This window comes from Malaclemys terrapin, chromosome 15, assembly GCF_027887155.1.
Source record: "Malaclemys terrapin pileata isolate rMalTer1 chromosome 15, rMalTer1.hap1, whole genome shotgun sequence".
Classification (NCBI taxonomy): Eukaryota; Metazoa; Chordata; order Testudines; family Emydidae; genus Malaclemys; species Malaclemys terrapin.
Genome location: NC_071519.1, coordinates 4,733,941 through 4,748,205, shown reverse-complemented (window position 1 = coordinate 4,748,205; position 14,265 = coordinate 4,733,941). Strand labels below are relative to the sequence as shown.

The 14,265-nt window shown below is 47.6% G+C and overlaps 1 protein-coding gene and 1 non-coding gene across 2 annotated transcripts; both read right to left on the bottom strand.

Annotated features, from left to right (window-relative positions):
- Positions 1–3,160: 3,160 nt before the first annotated feature.
- TRNAV-AAC (transfer RNA valine (anticodon AAC)) lies at positions 3,161–3,233 on the bottom strand. The gene has a single exon. It is a non-coding gene; the product is annotated as a tRNA-Val (tRNA).
- Positions 3,234–9,358: 6,125 nt separating this feature from the next.
- On the bottom strand, positions 9,359–11,773 carry LOC128823112 (uncharacterized). The gene is made up of 2 exons (XM_054005219.1): positions 11,679–11,773; positions 9,359–10,145 (listed from the first exon to the last, which is right to left on the bottom strand). The coding sequence occupies exon 2, from the start codon at positions 10,124–10,126 to the stop codon at positions 9,359–9,361; it is 768 nt and encodes a 255-aa protein (XP_053861194.1). The 5' UTR covers positions 10,127–10,145; positions 11,679–11,773.
- Between the last annotated feature and the right edge of the window lie 2,492 nt (positions 11,774–14,265).

Sequence of the window (14,265 nt, the reverse complement as noted above, 5' to 3'; positions counted from 1 at the left end):
ATTAGGAAAAACTTTTTTCACTAGGAGGGTAGTGAAGCACTGGAATGGGTTCTTTAGAGGTTTTTAAGGTTAGGCTTGAGGAAGCCCTGGCTGGGATGATTTAGTTGGGGTTGGTCCTGCTTTGAGCAGGGCGTTGGACTAGATGACCTCCTGAGGTCCCTTCCAACCCTTATATTCTATGATTCTATGAGGCCACAACGCAGCACACTAAGCACTGTATGACCACAGCTGCTGACAGAAGGGTCTTTTCCAAAGGCATTTTCCACTAGCAGGGTCCTCTCTGTGCACAGAATTCCTGATTGTTTGATGTCTGCAGGCACTGGAGATCACTATTTTGGCATCTTTCTCTCTGTCTCAGTGAACATCCGCTGTGGTTGTTGAAAGTCTGTGATGGGATCTACGGGATGCAACCTGAACAGTGAGACCCCTGAGCCCTTTGTCCCACCACCTGGACTCCCTCTCACACTGTGATGTTGTGACAAGCTGAGACTCTCTGGCAGATATTGCACTTACACAGACATCCACAGGTAGGGACACATCCTACTGAGTTACATGAATGCTTCTCCCAGCCACTCATAAAACTAATGATAGAGAGCCTCCCGCCAAGCCTTGCCCCCCTGGATTATACCATCTTGCCCTAGTCAGAAGCCTGACCAGTGTGAGTTTATTATGCAGAGTCCACCCCTCCCTCGTTGTGAATAGTACATGAATCAGCCTTGTAATGGAGATGAGATTTCCCAAGAACTTCAAGCAAAATACACTAGTTTAAGTACAGCATAAAATAGATTTATTAACTACAGAAAGATGGATTTTTAAGGATTATAAGTGGTAGCCATAAAAGATCAGAGTAAGTTACCATAGATATAAAAGATAAATGCACAATCTAAACTTTACACCTCATTACACTAGGCAGTAGTTAGGTCAAGCAATTTTCTCACCCCACTGGATGTTACCCTCCTTAATACATAGAATTCCCCCTGAATCCTGGATTACTGTCCTCAGATGACCTTCATTTTCTCAGGATTCCTGCTGCTTCCAGCGTAGGTTCAGGAGGAGAAAGGCAAAAACATGATGCCACAGTCTCCTATTTTATATTCTTAGTTCAAGTGTCTAGCAGACACTTACCCAGACATGTCCGGGTGGGCTTTGCTGAGTCACTAGGTTGGGGAAGCCTCCTGCTGTGGGCTTGTGTAACTGAGTCATAGACTTGAGCAGTCCCCATAGTGTTGTGTTTGGGCATCTGTCATTGAATTGCAAATCCCTTAATTACAACTTCTCTGCTGACTCATGGTTGTTGAACATCCTCCTGAGCAGGGTCCTTTGTGTGTCGCTAGCAAACTTATAGCATATTTCAGTAACAACCATACAGCAAAATGCATAACTTCATACACCCTAATGCTATACATATTTGGGCAGAATGACGGAGTTCAGCAGATCATGACTTTTCATATGATAACTTACATGGAATGCTTTGTATGAAATATCACAACCATTTATGAATGATGAATATGGAGGCTACAGGGGGCTCTTTTGAGGTCCATCATGTCACAAAAGCCTCTGGAGACTGGCCTTTGGGAAGAGCTGGCTGAAGAGCCTTCCTAGTAACTGAGAGATCCTGGCTTGGCCTGCCAGTTTGTCCTTGCTGAATGAACCTTGTCTGTTGGGCTCCCTTTTTTGTATTTCTTTCTCATGAATAGAAAAGACGTTCTTGGCCAACACTTGTGCTTGTTGACGACAGAGAGCCGCTGCACTGGGGCAGGAGGTTGGGGTGTGGGAGGAGGTCAGGGGATGGTGCTTACCTGAGGCAGTGTGCCTCCCAAAGTGCCCAGCACAAGCTCTGCTCCAGCAGTGGCTCCTAGATGGGGGGATCGGTGGGGGCCTGCTGTGGAGTTTGCACTCAGGGCAGAGGCAGCACGTGGAGATGCCCTCCCCCTGCAGGCCACTTCCAGGAGTGGTGCGGCATGGAGGGAGGGGGCAGAGGGAGCATGGAGCTGCCTTAGCGCTGCTGGCACGTCTCCACATGTCGCTTGGGGGGGCAGCGGGTCTCCGTGGGCTGCCTGGGGCAGGGGGAGTGCCAGAGGGGGCTCGGGCCACTCCTTTGCCCCCTCTCGCTGGGTTCCTGGCTCATCTTATTGGCTGACAGGGATTTTAGGGTGCAGGAGTGCAGGGAGTGGGAAAGGCAAAACTCTGCGGCCGCCTACCCCACATGCAGGGACTTGGCTTGACCTGCTAGCCCCACGGACTAAGTCACCAGGCCTCCAGCTTGCCCCCATTGGATGCAAGTTGTTGATCTGGTGGCCAGAATTTTTTACAGTAAGGATTTCCCCCCAACAGTACCCCACAGGGGATCAGGGTCATCTCCAGCACAGGCCACACAGGAAGGCTTAATGCTTGAGCTGCAACACATGCTGGGCAGCCTTAAAGCTTGGCTCCCCAAGGCAGGAGAGAAGAAGACACGGCCCCCGGAGGGGCAGGCTGAGGCTTCCTGGATCCCACTAGCTCACAGCCAGCCCAACCTCTAAAGCCATCAATCATGCCCCTGGGTTGGCCACAAAGGAGCAGCCATTCTCGCTGCCTCACAGGTGGCAGGAAGGCTCTCAAGACCATCACCACACGCCCAGCTTGGCTAGAAAGGAGCGCTGGCGCACACCCACTCAGACTCAGCTTTGCTTGTTTTCCTTCCACCCAGAACCCCTCTTCTCCTAGACTGCAAGTAGCCATCCCTGGGAAGCCAAGAGGCAGGCACAGGATTCTACCTCCTGGCAGCCAACCGCACTGCCCCAGGCTTTAGCAGAACGAACAGTAGCGCTCTACTAACCCCTTAGCTGCATCGCTTCTTCCCTGCCTTCCTCAGCTTGACTGTCCTCTTTTGCCCCATTCCTGCCTTACTTCCTCCTTTGGCAAGTCACGCAAAGGAGGCTGCGGGAAGTGACGGCCTCCGTAGGCCAACCTCCAAGTGCAGAGGAGGCCAAGCAAAAAGCCTCCAAAAGGTGACACGCCTAACTCCTCTAGGTTTATCAGGCTGATGCTAGGGAGTTTTCTCAGCTTATTTTACCACCCTCCATCATGCGGGGGTTGGGGTTATCTCAGGAACAGGCCAGTGGCAGAAGGAGAAGCGCCTTCCTGGACAGCTAGGGCAGCTGGGTAAAGGAAGCCACTATGTTTCTGCCCAGTTTTGAACTAGGGACCTTTTGCATGTTAGGTAAATGTGATTACCACTACACTACAGAAACTCCAGTCCTCAAATTCCATCCATTTGGGTGGTGCTCGCCCTGACACACCTGGATGGACAAAACTGGAGAAAGTGGCATCAGCCCTTCAATGGATCAGCTGGAAGAGAAGAGGACAGTAGCCTGCACTCAGGAAGTCATCCTTACAGCGCCCTTGTGACGCCAGCTTGAACAAGAGCTTCTTTTTCCTCCCCTTGCTGAGAAAGAGCAAGAGAAAGAAAGCTCAAGTGGGCCAACGGGGTGCAGAAGCCCATGCTGTTTTTTCCTGCAGCGGGGCCTGAAATGAGGAACTCGTAGTGGGTAAAGGTGCCACTGCACTTCAAGAAAACAGCCCACCCCGGAACAAAGAGGGATGAAAGAGCATGCCAAAACCTGGCAGTAAACCTCTAAATCTTCAGTCTAACACTCTCCCAATTCAGCTACTTCAGCAACTACAGGAATGGCTTTTGGCCTGCTGCTTCTTACCTTGAAGCTTAGTCTCAATAAAACATACAGGTCTGTCGCATCTTACGCACATTTAACATGCGCGATTTCAGCTTTACCCGGTCAGCAAAAACAAAAACAAAAAAAGAGAGAAAAAATAACAATTTTAATACTGTACCTGTAATGCGGGCGATTCCGCCCGCCATTACACTCAATGTAATTTTGACTATACGGGATTTTCGCTTTACGCGCTGACTGCGGAACGTAACCCCAGCATAAGATGCGACAGATCTGTATCTCCAATCAATGATGGCCAATGCAAGACTCACATCGCTTGCTCTTTTATCACTTGAAAATGTCATGGCCAGGCTTTGGATCTCTCTAATGCTGCGCTTCAGTTGAAGATGGGAAAGGTGAGTTAAGTGACCTTTGAATTAAAGGACTAGGATTAACATTCTAATGCTGTCTCTTACTGTAACTCTGTTTAATACTGGTCCACCCTGTATTGGTGACAGTTTGATTTCTAGATATTAGTACATTTCAGTTACTCTTAAAATTTAAAAGTTTCTATACACTTAAAGGAAATGAATTTTTTTATTTGCTTATATATGGCATGAATAAATACAGATTTAAGATTCTATCATGCAAATTTATCATCTTATATGACACAGAAAATCATGCATGCAAATTGTGCATCAAAATCATGAAATGAGCTACAAATACAATAAAAAAATAAGGTATTCAATGGTTTAACATATGGAGCGAGGAGGGGATGTGGGGGGGGGGCACCGAAGATGCTTCTCGCCTGGGATGCCATTTGGTCCAGGGCAGGGGTCCCCAACGTCAAGAATTGCTCCCCTGGAATACCAGCTGTATTGGGCAACTGGAAATTCCACAAAAGGAGCTGAAGCATTGGTGGTTCAGAAATAGATGTCCTAGGTACTGCATGGGAGGTCTAGGTTTTTTTTTCTGGATAATAGCAGTGTGAGTTTTATTGCCTCAAAATTTCAGTAGAAAAATTCAGACCCAAACTATATGTGGTGGGGGGACTGATAGCAGTTTCTTTGGTTTCGATTTAGTTTGTTCTCTTATTCTCATTTTAAAAGCCCTCGATCATTTTGATGGGAAAAATGTTTGTACAAGGCAAAGGAAAAGTAAGAAAAGTTAAAAATCTGCATTGGAGTGAGGGGTTCTCTGTGTGCCGGGGCAGGGGTGGAGCTTTTCATGGGGAAGGGGTTTTCCTGGAACACTGGAAAAATTAAACTGCAAAACATCTCCCTAAGAGAAACCTCCCCCCTTTCCCTGTGCTGCTGCCTAGCTCAGACTCCAGTAACACCCCTGTGATGAAGTGGGAATTTTCTGGACATTTCCCCTATTTGTTGCACAAATATCTAGGTCAGAGGTCCAAAATGTGGGGTGCACCCACCAGGTGGAATGGAGTAACATTCAGGGGATTGCAGCTGGGGCCTGGGCCAGTCCCTACAGGGGGTGGGGAGGGATCACCATGCAGCTCCGCTCCTGGCCCCAGACCCAGCTGCTGGCCCTCGCTGCTGGCCATACAGCTGGGGCTCCGCTGCCGGTCTCAGCCCCCACCCCCAGCTCTGGCCCCTGCCTCAGCCGCTTTACCCTGTCCACATCGCTTCCCCCGTAGCTGTGGCCCCACTCCCAGATGTGGATCGGGGGGGCATGTTTTGGGACTCAAAAGTTTTGGGACCACTGATCTAGGTGGTGGGACAAGGGTGTTTGATCTTTGCAGAGACCCCTAAAGGGCAGGTGTGACTGCTGTCTAGCTGCTTGGGCCCAGACAATGGCCACAAATTCTGTATCCCAGCAACTGCTGGCTGGGGCATACCTGCTGGAAGAAGCCAGCTGGTTGGGATGAGTTGGAGAACAAAGAAAGAGGTGGAGGCCAGGTGACCAGTTTGCCAGGGAAACAGAATGAAGGACAGAAGAGGGGCAAAGGGCATGGCTGAGGTTGGGCTGTTGTAAGCAAGGAGGCTGCTGTTTTTGGGACTCGAGGGGAGAGCCCAGGCTTTGAGTTCTGGGTCTTCCCAAGATGGACGTTGCTGAAGCTTCCTACTTCCCGTGCTAACAAAGAACTTTCCCACGATTTATTCCAGACCACTACTAAACCTTCTGCTTTACAAGGCTGGCTGAGAGTCACTGGTGATTGTGGAAGTTGGGGGTGCATGCCTCCCCTTTGGGGGTGGGGTGTAAGGCTTTCCCAGGTGTCCTACTGAGATTACAGGAAGCTCTTGGTGTGGAACAGGGGTGCTGAAAGGTACAAGGTCAGTCCCAGGAGGTGCTGAAGGCAAGGGGGCTTCCCCTAGTGAAAGCGCGCCCTGAGGGCACTGACAAGGGTCCTGCCTGGGTTTGATTCAGAGCTGTTCCAGAGCACTGAGCCTGTGTGCCTGTGACAGCCCCCCAGCATGTGACCTACAGGCTCCACTCTGGCAAAGCGCCCTGTAAATGAGAGACAAAGGCCTGGTCTACACTACGAGTTTAGGTCGAATTTAGCAGCGTTAAATTGAATTAACCCTGCACCCGTCCACACAAAGCAGCCATTTACTTCGACATAAAGGGCTCTTAAAATCTATTTCTGTACTCCTCCCCGATGAGGGGAATAGCGCTGAAATCGACATTGCCGGTTCGAATTAGGGTTAGTGTGGATGCAATTCGCCTCCGGGGGCTATTCCACAGTGCACCATTGTGACCGCTGTGGACAGCAATCTGAACTCGGATGCACTGGCCAGGTAGACAGGAAAAGCCCTGCGAACTTTTGAATTTCATTTCCTGTTTGCCCAGGGTGGAGAGCTGATCAGCACAGGTGACCATGCAGTCTGAGAAACGAAAAAGAGCACCAGCATGGACCGTACTGGAGGTACTGGATCTGATTGCTGTATGGGGAGACGATTCCGTGCTAGCAGAACTACGTTCCAAAAGACAAAATGCCAAAACATTTGAAAAAATCTCCACGGGCATGATGGAGAGAGGCCACAATAGGGACTCACTCCAGTGCCACACAAAACTTAAGGAGCTCAGACAAGCGTACCAGAAAACCAAAGAAGCAAACGGGGGCAGAGCCGCAGACATGCTGCTTCTATGCTGAGCTGCATGCAATTCTAGGGGGGGCCCACCACCACTACCCCACCTCTGACCGTGGATTGCAAGGCGGGGGTAATCTCAGCCATGCCTGAGGATTTTGCAGACGGGGAGGAGGAAGAGGATGAGCTTGCGGAGAGCACACAGCACACCGTTCTCCCCACCAGCCAGGATCTTTTTCTCACCCTGACTGAAGTAGCCTCCCAACCCTCCCAAGGTGGTATCCCGGACCATGAAGCCGTAGAAAGGACCTCTGGTCAGTGTACCTTTGTAAATACAAAACATGGTTTAAAAGCAAGTGTTTTTTAATGATTAATTTACCGTGAGGACTTGGGATGCATTCGCGGCCAGTACAGCTACTGGAAAAATCTGTTCATGTGTCTGGCGATGGAGCAGAAGTCCTCATAGACTCATAGACTCTAAGGTCAGAAGGGACCATTATGATCATCTAGTCTGACCTCCTGCATGATGTGGGCCACAAAACCTGACCCACCCACTCCTGGAAGAATTCTCTCCCTTGACTTAGCTGTTGAACTCCCCAAATCATTATTTAAAGACTTCAAGTCGCTGAGAATCCTCCAGCAAGCGACCCCTGCCCCATGCTGCGGAGGAAGGCGAAAAACCTCCAGGGCCTGTGCCAATCTCCCCTGGAGGAAAATTCCTTCCCGACCCCAAATATGGTGATCAGCTGAACCCCGAGCATGCGGGCAAGATTCTCTAGCCAGACCGCCTGGAAAAGTTCTCTGTAGTAACTTTTAATATCACATCATTGACCATTGTTATTGACCTATTGACTAAAATCACTGTATCCCATCAAACCATCCCCTCCATAAACTTATCAAGCTTAATCTTAAAGCCAGAGAGGTCTTTCACCCCCACTGTTTCCCTTGGAAGGCTGTTCCAAAACTTCACCCCTCTGATGGTTAGAAACCTTCGTCTAATTTCAAGCCTAAACTTCCCGACGGCCAGTTTATATCCATTCGTTCTCGTGTCCACATTAGTACTGAGCTGAAATAATTCCTCTCCCTCCCTGGTATTTATCCCTCTGATATATTTAAAGAGAGCAATCATATCCCCCCTCAGCCTTCTTTTGGTTAAGATAAACAAACCGAGCTCCTTGAGTCTCCTTTCATACAACAGATTTTCCATTCCTCGCATCATCTTAGTGGCCCTTCTCTGTACCCGTTCCAGTTTGATTTCATCCTTTTTAAACATGGGAGACCAGAACTGTACACAGTACTCCAAATGAGGTCTCACCAGTGCCTTGTATAACGGAACCAGCACCTCCCTATCCCTACTAGAAATACCTCGCCTAATTTATCCCAAGACCGCATTAGCTTTTTTCACGGCCACGTCACATTGCCGACTCATAGTCATCCTGCGATCAACCAGGACTCCAAGGTCCTTCTCCTCTTCCATTACTTCTAACCGATGCGTCCCCAGCTTATAACTAAAATTCTTGTTAGTCATCCCTAAATGCATAACCTTACACTTCTCACTATTAAATTTCATCTTATTACTATTACTCCAGTTTACAAGGTCATCTAAATCTCCCTGCAGGATATCCCGATCCTTCTCCGAATTAGCAATACCTCCCAACTTTGTGTCATCCGCAAACTTTATCAGCCCACTCCTACATTTGGTTTCGAGGTCAGTAATGAATAGATTAAATAAAATCAGACCCAAAACCGAACCTTGAGGAACTCCACTGGTAACCTCCCTCCAGCCTGACAGTTCACCTTTTAGAACGACCCACTGCAGTCTCCCCTTTAACCAGTTCCTTATCCACCTCTGGATTTTCATATCGATCCCCATCTTTTCCAATTTAACTAATAATTCCTCATGCGGTACTGTATCAAACGCTTTACTGAAATCGCGGTATATTAGATCCACCACATTTCCTTTATCTAAGAAATCTGTTACTTTCTCAAAGAAGGAGATCAGGTTGGTTTGGCACGATCTACCTTTCGTAAAACCATGTTGTAATTTGTCCCAATTGGCATTGACCTCAAGGTCCTTAACTACTTTCTCTTTCAAAATTTTTTCCAAGACCTTGCATATTACAGATGTTAGACTAACAGGCCTGTAGTTACCCGGGTCACTTTTTTTCCCCTTCTTGAAAATAGGTACCACATTAGCAATTCTCCAATCAAACGGTACCACCCCCAAGTTTATGGATTCATTGAAAATTATTGCTAACGGGCTTGCAATTTCCCGCGCCAGTTCTTTTAATATTCTTGGATGAAGATCATCCGGTCCACCCGATTTAGTCCTGTTAAGCTGTTTAAGTTTGGCTTCTACCTCGGATACGGTGAAGCTCTCCTGGAGGTACTCCAAAAGCCTTTTAAATGTCCAAATGCACATTTTACCACCATTCTGCACTTGCTCAGCCTATAGTTGAACAGCTCCTGACTACTGTCCAGGCTGCCTGTGTATGGCTTCATGAGCCATAGCATTAAGGGGTAGGCTGGGTCTCCAAGGATAAATATAGGCATGTCAACATCCCCAACAGTTATTTTCTAGTCTGGGAAGTAAATCCCTAGCTGCAGCCGTTTAAACAGACTAGTGTTCCTGAAGACACGAGCGTCATGAACTCTTCCCGGTCATCCCACGTTGATGTTGGTGAAACGTCCCTTGTGATCCACCAGTGCTTGCAGCACCATTGAAATGTACCCCTTGCGGTTTATGTACTGGCTGCCCTGGTGGTCTGGTGCCAAGATAGGGATATGGGTTCCATCTATCACCCCACCACAGTTAGGGAATCCCATTGCAGCAAAGCCATCCACTATGACGTGCACATTTCCCAGAGTCACTATCTTTGGTAGCAGCAGCTCAGTGATTGCTTTGGCTACTTGCATCACAGCAGCCCCCACAGTAGATTTGCCCACTCCAAATTGATTCCCGACTGACTGGTAGCTGTCTGGCGTTGCAAGCTTCCACAGGGCTATCGCCACTCGCTTCTCAACTGTGAGGGCTACTCTCATCTTGGTATTCTGGTGCTTCAGGGCAGGGGAAAGCAAGTCACAAAGTTTCATGAAAGTGCCCTTACGCATGCGAAAGTTTCGCAGCCACTGGGAATCGTCCCACACCTGGAACACTATGTGGTCCCACCAGTCTGTGCTTGTTTCCCGGGCCCAGAATCGGCGTTCCATGGATAGAACCTGCCCCATTAACACCATGATCTCCAAAGCGCTGGGGCCTGCGGTTTGAGAGAATTCTGTGTCCATGTCCTCATCACTCTTGTCACCGTGCTGCAATCGCCGCCTCCTCCTCACCTGGTTTTGCAGGTTCTGGTTCAGCATAAACTGCACGAGAACGCGCGAGGTGTTTACAATGTTCATGACTGCTGCATTGAGCTGAGCAGGCTCCATGCTTGCCGTGGTATGGCGTCTGCACAGGTAACCCAGGAAAAAAGGCGTGAAATGGTTGTCTGCCTTTGCTTTCACGGAGGGAGGGAGAGGGGGGCCTGACGACATGTACTCAGAACCACCCGCGACAATGTTTTTTGCCCCATCAGGCATCGGGATCTCAATCCAGAATTCCAATGGGTGGGGGAGACTATGGGATAGCTACCCACAGTCCGGAAGTCAACGCTAGCCTCAGTACTATGGACGCACACCGCTGAATTAATGTGCTTAGTGTGGCCGCATGCACTCGACTTTATACAATCTGTTGCCAAAAATCAAATTCCGTAAAATCGGAGTAATCCCACAGTGTAGACATACCCAAAGTCCCCACTTCTCCCAGTTAATCTCCCCCTGCATAGAACCCAGAGCAACTCCTGTCTAGCTGGGTCTCCTGACAGCCACAACTGTCCAAAGAGCTGGCCAAGTTCTTCACCTGGTCCCTGTGCAGGGGCAGTTGTCAGTTCTGACCATGAGTATAGCAGTGACTATCCCTAAATGTCACGTGGGGGACTAGGGCTTGATTTCCTGAGGAGAAAGCTGTGATTTTGACACCAAGTGTAGGTCTACAATACAATTAAAAACCCAGAGCTGGCCCAGTCCAGCTGACTTGGGCTTGCCAGTCTTGGGATCCTGGGGCTTGCTCAGGCTGGAGCCCGGCTACTGGGATCCTCCCCTCTTGCTAGGTTCAGTGGCCTATATACTGAAGATGAGTTCGTAAATGGGGAATGTACACTGGGTGCTGCCACTGGACAGACACTTCCTAGCAGGAGACCCACCCAGTTAATGTGATAAAAATATATTTGATGAAAGAAAGGCATCCTGGGGCGCTGTATTTATCATCTCACAATAACTCCAGATTCAATTTGCTCAGATTAGAAAAAGATTTTTTTTTATTGCGAGCCTGGAAATAGCCTATGGTGTAAAAGTCAGAGCTGGATTATTTCTAGCTCATGCACCCTTATCACTAATGAAGGAGTAAAGGAATGTACAAACCAATGAATCCTTAACATGTCATTTGCATCATTAAGCCTTGTTCCTGTGAAAGGATCTCAAGGACAGCCAGAAATGTTACTCAGTGTCAGGAGAAGAGAGGAAAGCACTTTCCCTCGTGTATTTCCGCAGTCTGTCGTGCAAGGCAGCAGAGGTGCTTTAGGGCATTTTCTGTCACTGATTTTTTTTCATGTTGGTGTGGGAAGAAAGACTTAGCCCTGCCAACTTTTTGAACCTGTGAATGTTAAGTGACCAGGTGATGAGTTAACAATAACGCTGTTGCACAGGATTTGATTGGAACTAGAAAACAAAGCCCTTAAAGTTGAACTCTTGGGTGAATAAAATGATCTGATTTATAGTCAACCTTGGAAGGTAATAGATTGTTACATCAGTCAAAAGAGCCTGGTTTAGTTTGTTTGTTTGGTTCATTGGTTGTTTTCCCTGATAAATTGAAGAGGGTTCAGAGAAGAGCCACACGAATGATTAAAGGCTTGAGCAGGGAGAGAAGTTTAAAAACAAACCCAACCTTTCCTGCTCCTGCCGGCTGTGACTGCTGAGGACATTTTCCTTCTCTACTCCACGGTCTCTCTTCTGCCAGATTCTCAGCAAGCCAGGCCACCCTGCAAACTATGGCAGAACAGTTTGGTATTAGGCTGCTGGACTCACCGTGTAAGAGTGCAGCTGCTATAGCACCTTGACCGATCCTGGGCCAAATCCTGCAGCCCTGGCAGCCCAGGATAACCTCCCACTGATGGCAATGGGAATTTAGTCTTTGTAACTAGCTGCTGGTACCTGAGGTCTCAGATATGAATTAAACTGGTGACAGTCACAGCTTCATCCACAAAAGTGAAGGATGTAAGTGAAAGAGCAAAGCTGGCCATCTGGGGAGCTGCTGCAGTCCCATAACCACAGCTGGAAGGGAGAAGAGGAAAAACTCCCTTAAGTACTGGGAGCAGCACCAAGAAAAGGAAATTTGTCAGTGAGATCAGTAGCAATAAGTATGACATGAAGGAGTGCTTTCTCCTCTGCGATGACACGTTTGAATTGTGTTACTTTACTACGAGATAAAGCTTTAAAATATCTGGTCTAATTTCAGGATGGGTCTGTAACCATAATCAGTCTCTGTGGGAAGTGGGACTTTCAAAATTCCCAAGGAATTTAACGGGTGGTGTTCACTGTTGGTCACCTGAGGGCAGTGCAGTAGAGTTCAAACCGATGACCAGAGAGGTGAGAACAGGCATTGTGGGACACCTCCTGGAGGCCAGTCACAGCGCTGTAATCGACCAGGGTGTCTACACTGGCACCGCAGCGCTGTAGCCCTGGCACAGAAAGCCTCTCGTCAGGGTGGAGTTTTTTTTAAATAGCACTGCAACTGCACAGTTTCTGCACACTAAGTGACTTGGCAGTGTGTAGACCTCAGAAGTTACATGGCAGAAAGCTGGTTTACTGTGCAGAAACTTGCCAGTGTACACAAGGCCATAGATGACTTATATAACATAAGAATGGAAGACTGGTCATACTGGGTCAGACCAATCATCCATCTAGCCCAATGCGCTGCCTAAGAGTGACCAGTGCCAGAGGGAATGAAAAGAACAGGCTTGTTGACCTGCAAGATGAGGGTCTTTCCCCCTTACCTTTAACTTCATTGTTGTCAATTCCTACTTCTCCTATCTTACCATACCTCCCCCGAAGTCTCTGGGCAAATCAGGTGTGAACCACTCCTTTGATACCGACGTGTCCCAATCCAGCTCAACTGAGGCAGACTTTGGGCCAATGTCGGTTTGGGAAAGGCCCACTTAACCCATGAATGAAAGAAACACAAGGCCAGTTCTGAGGAGGTTTCCAGAGCCAGGCCTGAGGGTTAAATAGTTGTGCTCAAAAGGAAAAGGGGCCTCAGAACCTATAAAAATAACTGGCTGCAAAAAAACAAAACAAAAATTAAATTAAAAAAACAAACCAAAAAAACAACCCAGAAAAGCTACCATCACACATCCATCACCATTTTAGATTTTGACATCTCCTGCCTGATGTGACATCTTCGCTTTGCAAACAAGAGACCTGGGGAACTCTGGCCTGTTACCCTCTAACTGGGTAAAAGATTACACATCTTGTCTCAAGTAATTTTCCTCTTCATGAAAGATTTATTTTAAAATTTATCAAAATAAATTCCATTTCACATAGAAATAATTACAGTCTATATTGGGTCTCTATTCTCGTACATGCTATTTCTCTCACATATTCCCCCACTCTAATTCCTTTGGAGTGAGATTTTAATTTCAGGATTAGCCACCATTTCCAATATAGTAGGAAGGGACAGGGAGAGAACTAGAAAAAAACCTGAATTATATTGTAACACTGAAAGTTATCACATAATCAGACTCTTATGTTACACTAATTAACTTCACGTTTAATTTCATTGTCGCTGGTAACAACTTTTTCAAAGATTACAAAATATAAACCTATAGGGCAGTTTTCTCTTAATTCCACCAGTGAGCTTTGTGTGAAGTTACATTCTACAATAACCGAGGAGCCTTCCATTTCTGTGAGTTCATGTCTCCCTGGGTCTTCTCCCATAAGTGTGGGTTGAAGGGGTCTCACACTACGTGGGAAGCTTGCATCATGAGAAAAACCACCTGTGCTCTATTTTCACACTTTCTAATCTTTCAAAGTAGCAGGAGGTGGAGAAGTGATAGAAATACATTAGATTAAGAGCAAAATTAAGAGACCAAACCACATACTCTGGACTCAGCGTTCATATATCCTGCAGTCTGAATTTGGAATCTGATATACTGCCCCATTGGCACCATCATTTGCCCAGCATGGAAGTGCTTCTTGTCCAACAAGGCAGCCAGATTGGGACCCATAGGCATGGAACCAGCTGTCTCTCTCTGATTCATCAAACTTTGGGAACAACTGTCTTTTACCATTTGGATCCAATTTAATAATAATAATAATAATGGAGATATCCCATCTCCTAGAACTGGAAGGGACCTTGAAAGGTCATCGAGTCCAGCCCCCTGCCTTCACTAGCAGGACCAAGTACTGATTTTGCCCCAGATCCCCAAGTGGCCCCCTCAAGGATTGAACTCACAACCCTGGGTTTAGCAGGCCAA

Bases quoted from the DNA above. Each gene is read 5' to 3' on its own strand.
- LOC128823112 (XM_054005219.1), bottom strand. From the start codon at position 10,126: ATGGAGCCTGCTCAGCTCAATGCAGCAGTCATGAACATTGTAAACACC.